Source organism: Uloborus diversus, unplaced genomic scaffold (genome assembly GCF_026930045.1).
Source record: "Uloborus diversus isolate 005 unplaced genomic scaffold, Udiv.v.3.1 scaffold_14, whole genome shotgun sequence".
In the NCBI taxonomy this organism is placed as follows: domain Eukaryota; kingdom Metazoa; phylum Arthropoda; class Arachnida; order Araneae; family Uloboridae; genus Uloborus; species Uloborus diversus.
In genome coordinates this window covers 2,848,821-2,861,654 of record NW_026558098.1, presented here as the reverse complement: position 1 = coordinate 2,861,654, position 12,834 = coordinate 2,848,821, and the positions used below count along the sequence as shown (strand labels likewise).

At 34.2% G+C, this 12,834-nt stretch overlaps 1 protein-coding gene across 1 annotated transcript in view; it reads left to right on the top strand.

The window, feature by feature from the left end:
- LOC129232836 (mismatch repair endonuclease PMS2-like) overlaps positions 1-12,834 on the top strand; it is a 168,490-nt gene that overhangs the window by 109,579 nt on the left and 46,077 nt on the right. Inside the window, exons 14-16 of the mRNA XM_054866936.1 lie at positions 1,762-1,831; positions 4,524-4,597; positions 9,155-9,466. Coding sequence (XP_054722911.1) covers positions 1,762-1,831; positions 4,524-4,597; positions 9,155-9,466 — 456 coding nt within the window. The remainder of the gene's footprint in view (positions 1-1,761; positions 1,832-4,523; positions 4,598-9,154; positions 9,467-12,834) is intronic.

Sequence of the window (12,834 nt, the reverse complement as noted above, 5' to 3'; positions counted from 1 at the left end):
TCTTTTCTTAAAGATTAAAGTTGTAATATAAATTGAAGGATACTTTACAACAGGGGTTCTCAACCTTTCAGGCTCTGCACCCCACCCCCTCTTAGAACACTGATGAACTTTGAACACTCACTCCCCCCCCCCCATCCCCCATAAGCAAGGGCGCCCATATGCAAAATTTTAAGGGGGGGGGTTCAAAAATGTTCCTCATGGTTTAGCAGAGTATTTTCCCCATGGAAGCCGATTTCAGTGCAGACTACAGATTTAGAGATATTAAAATTTGATTTTTTTAAATAACTTATTAATTAATGGCTGGAAAAGAAATTTTTATACATTTGAAAAGAAAAAAAGCACTAATAGCGAGGAAGGTCTCATTTCTAACGGGGGGCGGGCTTGAGTCCCCCTTGCCCCTCTATATGGACGCCCTTGCCCATATGTGGTCAATTCAAGAGTACAATTAAAAATTGTAACTGAAGCCAGTTGGAACAGCTAAAACTAGTTATTAAATTAAAATAGAGATACTTTTGTGAACAAAACTTAATGTTACTACACATTCAAGGGCACCCATATAGGGGGGCAAGGGGGGGGGGGGCTCAAGCCCCCCTTTTGAAATTAGAACTTCCTTGCTTTTGGTACTTTTTTTCTTTGCAAATATGTAAAAACATTTATTCTCCAATCATTAATGAATAAGTTATTAAAAATGAAATATTTTAATGACTCTAATCTGTCCTGAAATCGGTTTCCATGGAGAAAATACCCTCCTAACCCCATGGGAAAATATTTGAGCCCCCCCCCCCTTATGATTTTGCATATGGGCGCCCTTGTACACATTATTATATTTTGAACATATTCTTATTGGAACACATGAAATCAAAGAAACAAATGCGTCTCAATTTGAAGTAATCTATAATCTAGGTGAGGTTGGCATGTAGTTATACCAGTCACTTTCACAATGTCAGCAGGAGGAGTTTCAGTTTTATTTGTTTGTTGTGGACAAGGTTTTGAATGTTAGGTTGTAATCTGTGAAAAAAAGTACCCCGCAAGTCACTCTTAATGTCGAAAAAAATTAAACTTAATGTAAATGATGGACGTTGTCTATTCTTGCTCGGTATATTAACTCTATGCCAGCTAATGCTGCAAATACAGATTCACAAGGATATATGTATAAAAACTCAAGTAAAAACTTCGAAAATGGCGCTAATCTCAAAAATGTTTACTTGAGACCTCAAAATTGAGTAAATTATAGTTTTACTTTTAAGCCTTATTTTTAGAATACATTTATACCCCCCCCCCCCGGGAGGAGGGGTCTAGGTTGAGAATGCTGAAACACACTAATTGAACCGAAGCTTAAATTTTCAAATAAAATTGTGAATGAGACGTGGACATGGGAAAACTTAGCAAAAATTTGCTAAACTAAATGTAGAGGGGGGGGGGGGGAGATTGTTTTATTAAAAAAAAATCATAGGCAGTTCAGAGACATATCAGTTTCAGAGCTGAAACATGTGAAATATGTCATTTTCAAAAGTAAAGCAAAAATAATTATTTTAATTAGTTAAAAAAAAAAAAAAAAAACAAATGTACTAGAAAAAAGAGCAAAATAATTATTTTGAACTGTTATTATGATTATTATTTATTTATTATTTTCTTTTTCAGAATTATGTATGTGTTTATCTTCCATGCATTTGTTTTCTGCGTGTTAAAAAACTTTAAATAATCGTTTGTAGAAAACATTTTTTGATATCTTTTTTAAATGAATCGTTTTTTTTCCTGCAGTCTCGGCCGGAAGTGTCATTGAAAAGGCCCGGAGACAGTGATGGTGACAGACCGTCTCCTCCTGCAAAAAGTAATTTTCTGTTTTCTGTGCATAAAAATGGCTTTACATTTTATATGTGTGTATGTAATTTATTAGCAATACCATTTTGGTGCTGCTGATGAAAAAAAAAGATAAAAGTTCCTAAGAAGCCGAAATCTGAAAAACGATCTCGTGCAAATGTGTGTTGCTGTCTTTTTAACTCCTAACTGAAAACATATATTAGAATCCATGTCAATTCAACAAGGGATGTAACTTGATGGTCTCGGATTTTTTTGAATTTAACATATGTTGAAATTCATAAAAAATTAAGAAATACATTTTTTTTTTTAGTTTGCCCAAAAAAATTCCTTGGCCGAGATACAGGTCGCCTGTCATGATTTCTCCCTTGGGATTTTCATCAAAATCTTTAAAGTAAATTATCTCAGGAACGGTAGAACATATTTTGTTGCGGTTTGTTTTATTTAAAAGGATATTTTTTCTTGTTTTAAAAAATGTGCAACATTTTGAAATATGTGCTTTAGTTTTTCTTCCCCACAGTCTTTTGAAGAAAAAGTTATAAATAATGTTTTTGATTTTTCTCAAATACGTCAATTTCAAAAAAATTCATTTTTTCACAGTTTATTAGTACTACTGAGCATCACGTTCCCTGAAAAGAAGAGCTTCCACTTTTTTGTTTAACAGATTTTAGAGGCATTTGAAAGAATGAGGGTTTTTAAAGAACTCTTTACGTAATTGCAGACCTGAAAATTCCAAAAAAAAATCGCAACAAGTGGCCAGAAACATAATTACGTTATATAGCAAAATTTTCATTTTGAGTCGGCATTTTTTTCAGGATATGAAATTTAGTCGGAACATCAGGGACTAATACAGGCTGCTTTTGCTACCGTTTTTCGGTACCTTCACAAAACTCTTGTTTTGAAATCGATACTTTCACAAAAATCAAGTAATAAAATCAGTAGCTTCACAAAAACATCGAAAATTTCACAAAAATTCGCATTTTAAAATATAAAATTTGTTTCTCTGTTTAAAACAAAATTTACTCACAAAATTCTAAGCTGGTTTATATGAACAATCGCTTAAATAGAAAACTTTTTGTAGTATTTTAACTAATTTTTAGCTGTTTCTCGCCAAAGTGTATTTATGCAATATTATCGCAATCTTTCAACATCTGTTTTGGGAAACCGTTTTTCTCATCATTTCCAATATTGTACACAGTACATAGCCCATTAAGCTGAAACTACGATGGTATTTTTGGTATTTCTTAGGTTTTTAGCTCCCCCCCCCCCCCCAAAAAAAAAAACAAATCCTGTTAAAAATAATACTAGATGACATTGACACTTTTGGAACTAAAATTTCACTTATTCTACTTCTATTTTACAAAAATGAGGATGCCTCTTTCTAAAATTTCACAAAAACAGTGCAAATGATAAAAAAAAAACTATTTAGCTTAATGATTCTTTCACTGCTATGCTGAAAGGTTGCGTGGGGAAATGCAGCAAATCGGCTCGAGACCGCATTCTAGTTTTCATAAAAAATAAAACTCCTGGATAAAGTAGGGACTCAAAATGAAAATTTCGCTATATAAACTAATTAAAAGTGTTTTCTGGCTACTTGTTGCGGAAATTTTTTTTTGAATTTTCAGGTCTGCAATTATGTAAAGAGTTCCTTAAAAACTCTTATTTTTTCAAATGCCTCTAAAATCTGTTAAACAAAAAAGTGGAAGCTCTTTTCAGGGAACATAATGCTCAGTGGTAATAATAAACTTTTTAAAAAAAATAAAAAATTTTTGATATTGACGCATTTGAGAAAAATCAAAAGCATTATTTTAAACTTTTTTTTTCAAAAGACTGTGGAAAAAAAAACTAAAGCACATATTTCAAAATATTGCATATTTTTTAAACAAGGAAAAATATCCTTTTAAATAAAACAAACCGCAACAAAATATTTTCTACCGTTCTTGAGATAATGTACTTTAAAGATTTTGATAAAAATCCCAAGTGAGAAATCATGACAGGACCGCCATCTTTGGCGGCCTTTATCTCGGCCTAGGAATTTTTTTGGGCAAAAAAAAAAAAAAACGTATTTCTTAATTTTTTATGAATTTTAACATATGATAAATTCAAAAAAATCAGAGACCATCATGTTACATCCCTTATTGAATTAACATAGATTCTACCATACACAATATTCTTTCTAATTCTTACAATGGAGCCCTGAGCAAGTTTTCAGGCCTCCCACTGCTTTCACTTGCAAATATCGGAATTGTTCTATTTCACAGTTAATTTTTTCTTTGCACTAAAGTTGATAAAGTGAAAAATAAAGGAGGGAATTAATAATTATACTGCCATGTGCAGGTAAAGAGCAGTGTCTGCAAATTTTTCTTTTTTGGTATTTTCATCTTTAGCTTTTTGTACAAATTTGATTATTTGGTTTCTGTTGAAAATAAAACAGAAAATAAAAACATTGAATTCCGACATTTCCTTATTATTAGTATTGAATCCTTCAAATATTTCAAAAACTAATTTCTGCAGTTACTACTGTTTGCCTTCTCAAGGCAATGTACTAGAGTAAAATTACTTTTATCAAGGAAATATTTATTTTGAATGACTAACATATCGGTGACTAGAATTACTGTATGCAAAAAATTCTGATTTGAAATCAGTTATGATGACTTTGAAAACTGTTTAACCCGCGATGATACCTCTCCTTTTTCTCTCTCTAGGTCAGCGAGTGGATGATGATGATGTTGAAATGTGTGATGATTTTAGGGCTGCCACTCCCCACGAAAATACTTCAGTAATATCAGTCTCTGTTATTATAGTTCATAACTTTGAAAGCATTGATAGTTGTGTTCTCATTGGTGGATCCATCCAGCTCAACCCTTGGCATCGCTCTCAATTTCAAAATAGAGTTTTTTTCCTTGACTAAGAGCTGCTATTGCACCCTTAAAACAGCTTTGTGCTGCAATTTACTGACAAAGTATGCTTTCTGCGTAATTCACTTTTGTTACAAAGTAGAACAGGTCGTGATTACATTTTAAAAAATCAGTAATAAAGTTTGTTTGAGCTAAAAATTACATGAGCAGCAAAGCCTGCCAAGTCTTTTTTTGCGAGAGTTTCGCCTTTTTTTAGGCTATCCAAATTTTCTGCTTAAATATTATTTCCTTCTGCTTTTAAAAATGTGTGTTGCAGAAAATGCAAAAAAAAAAAAAAAAAAAAATGGTGAATGGGCAATATAAAATGTTTACGAAATGTTTAAATATTTATTCTTCTTTTCAATTAAAAGTAACAGATTCATCCTATTTTGGTGCGACGATATATATTTTTCAGTAACTAAAAATTTTGCCGTATAAATTCAGCACAATGGATAAAATACAAGATTTTAAGACTTTTGTTTCAGGAAATTTTATTCCGTTTTCGAGTCTGACACTTTGCCGATTGGTCCACTGCTGCCTAAGTCTGCCCAATATCGAGGAAATAATTTTACACTTTCCTAATTCAGGGCTTCCCAAACTTTATAGCCAACCTTGCCCCTTTCATGGACCAATGTTCTGTGCTGACCGCTTACATTAGAATGTAGAGATACTTGCAGTTAGTAGATAGTTGAATTTAATTAGATTAACAATTCCTAATTGGAAAGGACTATCACTATTTTAAAAAATGTAGTTACTTTACAATGCTGCTTTACTATGCTGATATGATACAATGCTGCTAACCGGCTGGTGTTGTGATGGTTAGGCACTGGCTTTCTACGCCTGACAACCCGGGTTCTGGCCCGGGTAGCCTGTCGGTGGATTTTTGAGATGCAGAAAATCATCAGCACCCATGTCATATGATTATGTGGCATGTAAAAGATCCCTAGGGTATTTGTTTGGCTTAGAACTCCCTTGGCAGAATTAAATTCCTAGTGCAATTTCGCCCAGGTGCCTCCATCTGGTGGAAACTGGGCGTCAAAAAAACTGCTGTGTCATGCATCAGCGCCTTAATGGTGATACACGAAAGACTGATGCATTGTAGGGGAGTGCACAGGGGTGCCCACAGAGGGGGATTATGGCGCAAGTTGCGCCATCAAAATTTTGGGGGGGGATTTTTTAATTTCTCTATTTAAATTTATTTATTGATTTATTTTCGATTCAAGTTATTTATTTTATTTTATTCATATTTCATTTCATTTATTTATTTAGTTTGTATGTGTGTGTGTGTGTGTGTTTGTCATTGGCGTATCACAGAACTTTTCTAATAAAATAATGATGATAATGATTAAAAATAAATAAATAAACAAATAAATAAAAAAATGTTAAAAAAATAAATTAACATATTTTTAAAAAATGAAAAAGAGAGCTAGAATATAAAATAAGGGGGGAAAGAGGGTTGAGAAATTTTTTTTTTTGGGGGGGGAGGAATTTGCGCCATTTTACTTGGGGGGGGGATGGGCACCCCGGGAGTGCACTAGGTCTGGTTATGGCCCAGACGCCTCATGAGGTGGGTCTCTTATACAGCACCATTGGAAACAGAAAAAAAAACTTTACAATGCTTAACTTTATTTAATTCTGTGGAGTACAAAAACAAGTTAAACAGATTGAAATCAAAAGCTAGCAAATCAATTGAAATTCAAAGTTGAGCATCAAATTGAGTGGAAAGGTGAAGTTGTTTTAACTGACTCCATTGTATTATATCGTCTTTAACTGTCATAGCTGGAGTCATATTAGGATTAGCATCCCAGGGTTCGTACGGGTTATGGAAATCCTGGAAAGTCATGGAAAAAAAATAAACAGATTTCAGACCTGGAAAAGTCATGGAAAATTAATATTTTTCATTAAAAGTCATGGAAATTTATTTCAAGTCATGGAAAAATATATTGGGCAAGTAAGAAAGTAACAGAAGCTAAAAGAACATTAGAAAATTTCAGTGATTTAACAGTATTGTATGTAAAAGCCATTTACACTGGAAAACTGAACCATCCCAAAAAACGAATCCAAGTTTTTGAATCCTATTGCATCCGCTTCTGCTACAGCCGTCCGCCTTTTTTTGTAATGTGGTTTTACTGCTGCTTATTTAGAATTCACAATTATTTTCAGCTCATAATATATTTTTTTAGAACTGAACTTGCACGTTCTAGATTTTGCCACACCCACAAAGTAAATTTATTTTTGAAAACTTTGTTATGAATCATTCAACCTTTTTCCCATTTATTAATATTCTGTTTCATTTATTACTACAGTAAAACCTGTAAAGTTGACCACTATTTTCAGGCACAGAATTAGATCTATATCATATATTTCAACCTCTATAAGTCGATCACCTGTTTAAGTTGACCACTAAAGTAGTGCACCGCAGGTGGTTAACTTACACAGGTTTCACAGTATTATGCTCTGTTTATTAAATAGTTATTAATTTAAACATCTATAGATTGCATTCGCTATTTTTACCTTACTCAAATTTAAAAGAAAAATAAGAATAGTTATTAGTTTCTGTACTATGTGCTGAGTAAGTCACAAGTAAATGTTTTGATAAGGTAGTGGCATTCGCATAATAGTTTTGCCAATACCCATTGGCAAAAGTAGAAAATTGGCAAATAGTACTATTCTTTTCGTGTAACAAGGTCATAAAAATCTTTATGAAGTCATGAAAACGTTTTGGAAAAGTCATGGAATTTTTTCATCCAAACAGAGTATGAACCCTGGCATCCGTAGTCGGTGCAAACCTAACATGGCAGTGTCGTAATGATGTGGTTAGGATCTGCCAGATTAAATTTGCCCCAACTATAGACAGCTTCGGTATTTAGTTTTGGTGGTTTCAACATCGTATCTTGAGATATCAAGGAGCAGGGCTCAAAAGACAACTCCATACTTCAAAGGTGGAAATTCTAGTCTTCAAATGCAAAATTTAAATATCATTTGTCGCAGAGAGAAGCAAAGTTACCTAAGTGGCAAACAGGGTCGGATTTCGAAGTGTGGGGCAACGAAGGAGTGGAGGCCCCTAATCAGGGTTCGAAAAGATCATCATATTTTCGAAAATATCCGATACTTTGATATATCCGAATATTTTGATATATATGTATATATCAGATATTTTTGACCCGTGAAAAATAGGATATTTTGTAAAAAAATTATTGTGGGGGGGGGGGCTTTGTTGTGGAGGCCCCTTAAATCCGGACCTGGTGGGAAAATTAAAAGTTTGGAGATAACCAGTATGAATGGTAGGTGAACCTCTCCTCTGTCTTGGGGCAAAAGATGGTATGAGTAGCCCTGGTAGGGTTGCTGCTATACAGAATGATTTAGAAAAAAAATCAATGAAAGCCTACCTAGGACCTTATCTTTAAGTGTATTTTGCTCAAAACTTGAAAACATCCACTTATACCCCTTTGCATACTTGCCAACTCTACTGTTTTTAACGGGAGACTCCCTTTTTTTGCTTCCATTTTCCGTTTTTTACGATTTTCTCCCATTTTTGCAGTTTTATCAGTCAATCATCAAAAAGTTTCACTTTCTTCTCAAAAGATGGCGCCCCTTTCTAGGCTACCAATGTCAGGGAATAAGAATTTTTCCAATTAATAGCTTATTTAGTGAACATTAATTTTTTCGAAGCTTTTGACATTGCATGTTCAACGAAACACGTGCTTTGCCGAAAATTGCAGCAGATTTCAATCTTTTTGCATCTTGAAAATATTTCAATTATTTTTAATGTTTGAAGGTATTTCAACATGTGCTACCCTATACCTACTTATTTTATATTGTATTTTCATTATTTATTTTCCTTTTTTTTTTTTTGGATTTTCGTAATTAAATTTAGGTAGCTACTTTTCTAGTAGAGACTGGAGAATGTACAAAACTTTAAGCAAATTCATTCCTTATTATTTAGTTTTTCCTTTGCAGTATATTTTTCTTCTGCTACCCATTTGCTTACATCTGCAAAAAATCCCCATTTCACTTTAAATTTAGCATTCATGTTATTTAAAAGCATAATTTAATAACTCTGTAGCGGAGGATATGTCGACAGTGAATCACCTATATATCTCTAGTAAAATCTCTTCTGTTTTTTTCCTTCTAAGGTTCCTTTGCTTCTCACTTTCATTTAATGCTTTTCTTAATTTCTTCTTTCGAAGTTTACCGGGGGAACTTCTACCGAGGTTCAGTGAACCCCCGAGATGTCCGCGGACCACAGTTCGGGAAGCCATGTTGTAATGCATTCTCTTTTTTTCTTCAGATGACCGCATCTCCTTCCCGGTCGGCAGAATATACATATATAACACCCCTATAAACTAATAGATTCGTCCATTTCCGCCAATAAACCGGATATTAGCCTTTCCAAGTAATCGATGGTCAGACAGTAATGCATTCTCTTTTTTCTTCAGATGACCGACTCTCCTTCCCGGTCGGCAGAACCCGAGTCCACGAAAGCGAGGAGCCCCGAGAGCATCGGGTTCACCCTGACCCTCCCCTTTCGGGAAGAGGGGATCTCCCCCAAGAGGGGGGTGGGCAGTCTCGCACGCTTCGCACACCGGGGGTCGCCGAAGAAGTCGAATCCGAAGAGGTCGATCGAGAAGTGGGGTCCCGTGGTCATCGAGAGCGACCCCGAATCGAAGACGTCCGGCCTCTTCTCCAAGTTTGCCCTGAACCGGAAGAGATTCGGGAACGATGGGGATCTTGCTTCGGGAGCGAGAGTGGTGCAGTCCCCGATCGTTTCGGAGAGATCGGACTTCTCCCGTGTGAAGGAGGTGACAGACTCTAAAAGCCTGGTTTGTGAAGTTTAATTATTATTCAGGGTTGATTATGTTCCGGTATTTTACCGAATTTCCGGCATTTTTGGACGTATTTCCTGTATTTTTATGTCCAAAAATATCGGAATTACGTTTTTTTTTTAATTTTTTTGTCATGCTTTTATCTCCCTACCTCCATAATTTTTTAAAATTATATAATACTCATCAAATATACCTGCAAGAGCCTTAAGATGGACACCTAATCCCTTAAGATGGACAAATGTCAAGATAATTTGTATAACACCAGCTCAAAAGTAACTTTGTAACCCATTAAAAATTTAATCACATCTACGCACAATATTTTGACTCAGAACTATTTAATACTATGGCAAAGGTGCACTTAAGTAATAGGGGCCAAAGATTATCCCCCCCCCCCCCCCTGTTCTCGCTTTGAAACCTTCGGATATTTTTTGATGAACTCACAATCACCCCTGATTATTACAACTTTCACTGGTTAGTTAGGTTAGGTTCTTTTGCTCTGTTCTGGTGTGCTGAGCACCAAAGTCGTATCTGCAAGCAAGCTCAAAATGAGATACTGCTTTTTAAAGTTTTACACCTCCATGTATTTGATTCAGATTCCGCTTTTTCAAAATTTTTTGTAAAATATTTCCCATTCACTAAAGACCATAAATCTATATAAATAAAACAGAGAATATGTATGTATGTGTATTGCCTTTTCAAATCGTCGGATCTCGACCAAATTTGGCAGGGAGGTACTTGGGCACCAGAGAAGGAGTGGGGAGGGGGGGGGCAACGCCAACAAAGAACCAAACCATTAGAATTTTAATTTTAGGGCCTGAAAATGCATTAAATGGCTCTTTCTACCGAAAATAATTATCCGATCAGTTCGATTTTGGTGCCATTCCAAGACATGCGAAAAGCACCCCTAGGGTTCCTTTATTTCCTTCTAATTTCAAAAAAAAAAAAAAGTCTGAAAAATCACCGGGAAAAAATTTAAAAAGCACTTTAAAGCCTAATGGAACTCTTATTTTCATATTGGAAAACTATCGTTTGCGCAATCTCATTTTAAATTAGCGTTCAGAAGGTTGCCACTTTTTTTTTCTCTCAGCTGTGACAAATAAAATTTTCCTTTTGTGATAAAAATTTCCCCTTTTGATTATTATTTGGCGATTGATCACCTTCCTTTTTTTAAAAAGATTTTAATTGCATTCATGGAGGGTTGCGTTTAGTTTATTCGGGAATTTTCGATTTACCATTTTCTTTCTTTAAGATTGTTTATTTTGACCTGAAATTTTACAGTTTTTTTTCCCCTCTACTGTCCAACCACCGATTGCATTTAATTTTCAAATGTCCAGATAAGACAAATCTATGTGAATAAGGGGGGAAGAGTAAAAATTTGAATGAGACTCTGCTTCTGCAAAAGCTGATATCGGTAAAAAATAAGATTCGTCCATTTCCGGCTGTAAAACAGATGTTTGTCTTTCCACACAATCCGTGGTCAGACAGTAATTGAAGCCCAAATGGCAAACATGACTTGACGTAACTTTTATTTTCGAGGTGGACCATGCAAAGCCGGGCAATGCACCTAGTATGTTATAAAAGAACCGTCTCGTGACTTTTACTCAATTTTGATGAAAAGTGCAGATGCAACTTTCATGCTTAGCGTGGCGGTATTCATAAGTTGCTTAATGTTCCATAAGAAACTCTGCCTAGGCAATGTTTATCTCATAAGAAGATAGACATTGTTTGAATTGATTCGTAAGCAAACTCCACCCATAGGTGGCTTTAATCCGTGACTGGAATGTTTCCCGATTGTTCCGGAACGATTGATTTCACTTCCGTTTGCATTTTGGCTTAGTCATTTAAATACGTACCGGGTGGAAGCAGGGTTGGCCGAATTGGACCCAATGGGTTTTTTTGAAAAAACCCATTTAAAAAAACCCATTATTTAGCCCACTTTTGGGTTTTTCAAATTTTCTGAGAAGTTTAAAAAAAAAATTAATCTAAATACTTTCATAATTTAAGTTTCTTTTTTATTTGTTCTTTATCACAGACAATGAACACAAAAAATGAATTTTGAACTTTAATAGTATTTCTTAACACTTAACAGCATTAAAAAAATACTTCAAAGATTTTAAATAAATATATTTAACTTCTTTCTTTAACTGGTCAATAAATAACTCAAATTATCTTGACTGAGTCCTGTCTCGTCTGATTTTCTCAATATTTGTAGATTGTACAGAGGGAATTACTCTAGTTAAAAGGCTTTCAGGTGAATTATTTTCTGCAAACCAACACGTCACAAATCTCGAATAAACACAAGGTATATTTTTAGAAATTAACAGATATTTCAAACGGTCAACAGAAAACAGAGCAGGATGTACAGTATTTTCATTATCTTCGAAAAAGTTTAATGTTTCTTACTCTGTACACAGAAGTAGAAAAACAGGCAACATTCAATTCATAGAAATGTGTTGCTTAAGCTGGAATTCAGTAAAAACTGATTTAGACTACTTGAGGTTCTACAGTAGTTTTGCATAACAAAATGAAATACAATAAAGTAAAATGCAAAAAAAAAAAAAAGTAGTAATTACAAACAAACAATAGATTTTATCACTCGAGAAGTAACTTTGCCTTAACTGTTGGTAACAATGAAAACTAAAAAAAATCTGAAACTTCACCATTCTTGGGTTTTGTAGTCTTTTATACTTTTCTTCAGAGTATGCTGAATTTTAACTAGTTTTCCAGCTTTTTTTACCCGAAGACAATTTTTGCACTTTGTCTATACACTTACGCTACAATATGCTACAAGTACCCCCACATTTTCCCTAAAAAAAGACAAAAAAAAAAAAAAAAAAAACCACATTTCTTTTAAAAAACCTAACTTTAGTTGGTTTTTTTTTTGGGTTTTATTTAAAAAACCCCAAAAAACCCTGGGTCCATGGGCTTTTTTAAAAAAACCCGGGTTTTTGCCAACCCTGGGTGGAAGTCATAATTTTCAGCAAAAAATGCTCAAAAGTCCTTGAAATCGGCAATTGGTCATGATTTTTGGGTTTTATAGCATACATGCTTACAAAAAATTTTTATTAGGTGTAAAATTTTTACGCATTTTATCTTTATTACGCATCAGCCACAATTTTGAATACATATCAAAATCTGCTTCATCCACTTAATTAAAACTCGCTTTTTTTCGTTTATTATGTGATTCTATCGCTTAATAATTGTTAATAATTTTGTTTTTACCTCGCTCACTCTAAAACTTTAATGCATTTACATCCAATTTAAGCCAATATTATTAGTAAAAGTTATCAATA